The sequence below is a fragment of the Cucurbita moschata genome, unplaced genomic scaffold (genome assembly GCF_002738365.1).
Source record: "Cucurbita moschata cultivar Rifu unplaced genomic scaffold, Cmos_1.0 Cmo_Scf00052, whole genome shotgun sequence".
Lineage (NCBI taxonomy): Eukaryota > Viridiplantae > Streptophyta > Magnoliopsida > Cucurbitales > Cucurbitaceae > Cucurbita > Cucurbita moschata.
This window is the reverse complement of record NW_019268568.1, coordinates 705,575-707,395: the sequence shown is the minus strand read 5'-3', so window position 1 is coordinate 707,395 and position 1,821 is coordinate 705,575. Positions and strand designations below refer to the sequence as shown.

The window sequence follows — 1,821 nt, the reverse complement described above, 5'->3', positions numbered from 1 at the left end:
GTTGAATTTCATTTGCATTCATAGTATAGGTTAGTATAGATTGAGTTCCCGTTTGCATCATTCATATAGGTTAGTATAGGTTGAATTTCATTTGCATTCATAGCATAGGTTAGTATAGATTGAGTTCCCGTTTGCATCATTCATATAGGTTAGTATAGGTTGAATTGTAATCGCATTAATAAATCATAGGTTAGTATAAAACATTTATTTCAGAGTTGTTTTCCCTCTCTTTCCCTTGTATTCGTTATTCATGAGATAATAAAAGACAAACTTACGTTGCAGTTACGGTAAAAGTCCATTTAAAGTAAATTTAGCGTTTAAAGTATAGTAATCACCTTAAATTAAATAAATAAAAGCATGACTACTTTAATATAAGAAAATTTCAATACAGACAATTTCGAGAATAGAATGATTAAAATTTCAAATAGTGTACTTATTTTCATTTAAATGAAATAAAAAGATAATAGCAGTTATATTGTACATTTTGTAAAGAATATTATGAACATCATACAATGGGGAATAAAATGAGGCCTTTTTCCAATTATATGAAGTCATAGACGCCTCCCCTGTTTGTCTATATATCTATATATATATATCCCACTAGAACGATCTAGTAAGATCCTCACGAAATTATGGACGGCGAGGATGTAGCAACCTCAATCCTTATCTAGATGGGATCATGAGGGTCCCATCCCAGCCGTAGAAACAACGTGCCATCCTTCTCTATAAATATATTATTCCACCTGAGCAAGTCGGCACTGAAATAATTTTATTTTATTTTATTTCGCCCACCGGAAAATGTTGTTCTGCAAGGAGGACAAAGAGCTGGGTCGGCGGCAGGCCATGGGGAGGTGCCCATTGTGCGGCGGCAAAGTTGAGGCAGTGGACGTGGAGAGGAAATGGAGGCTCTGTTTAGCTCCACTCTGTTTCAAAATCAAGAGGAAATATTACTGTGTTATGTGTGGTCGTCGTTTGGAATTGTATTATTAATCTTCTTCTTTTTCTTGGTTTCTTTTGTGTTCTTAGATTGAATGAGTTATATGTGACAAAGGGTTTCTGGGTTTCTTTTTCTTTTTGTTGGTGTAAATGGGTTTATGGAGTTTGATTGCTTATGAATGTTTTCAGAGAGGGAGGGGAGAGATTGTTAATGGGTTTTTGAATCATTAAATTTTTAACCCATTTTTAAAAATCTAGAACCAAAATCAAAGAGTTTAGGTTTAGAAGAGTTAATATCGTATCATTGCGAGGATTGTTGTTTTTAATTTGGTGTCAGAGTTATTATTTCTGTGGGATTTATAAGAGTCAAGTTCCGATTAAGTAGGGATTGTTCATAGGTTTAAGAGAATTAAAGAGGTCTCGAAGGAGATTTTATGGTGTAGTTCAAAAAGAGGATCGTTGAGGATTATTAAGAGCCTGAGTAGTCTCAGGTTAGCTAATGAAGGATGAACGTTATCTTTATTCAAATAAGGTCAATTAAATTCATGAAAGCTATTTTATCTATTTCTTAAATGAGCACTCAGACGGTCATTTTTTCATTTTGATCTCTTACTGTATTTATGACTTAAATTAGAAAAAAAAATATTATAATTATGTGTACGTGATCTTACCATTCGAACCTAAAATTAAATTCTTGGATAAGAGATGGAAAAGTTAATGGATATTTTTTATATCGAATGTGATAAATGATTTTCTTTTTCTTTGGTAAGAATTTCAATTGAGTTATACTCATATTAACATAAAAATAATTAAAACGGCAGTGACGTGAGTTGAAATATTCGAATCTACCCAATAAATATTGAACACAAATTTGAAAAATTGGTT

At 32.2% G+C, this 1,821-nt stretch overlaps 1 protein-coding gene across 1 annotated transcript; it reads left to right on the top strand.

Moving 5' to 3' along the window:
- The first annotated feature begins 626 nt into the window (after positions 1-626).
- Positions 627-1,143, top strand: LOC111436231. Its single transcript, XM_023073964.1, has one exon. The coding sequence runs from the start codon at positions 799-801 to the stop codon at positions 988-990; it is 192 nt and encodes a 63-aa protein (XP_022929732.1). The 5' UTR covers positions 627-798; the 3' UTR covers positions 991-1,143.
- Positions 1,144-1,821: the final 678 nt, after the last annotated feature.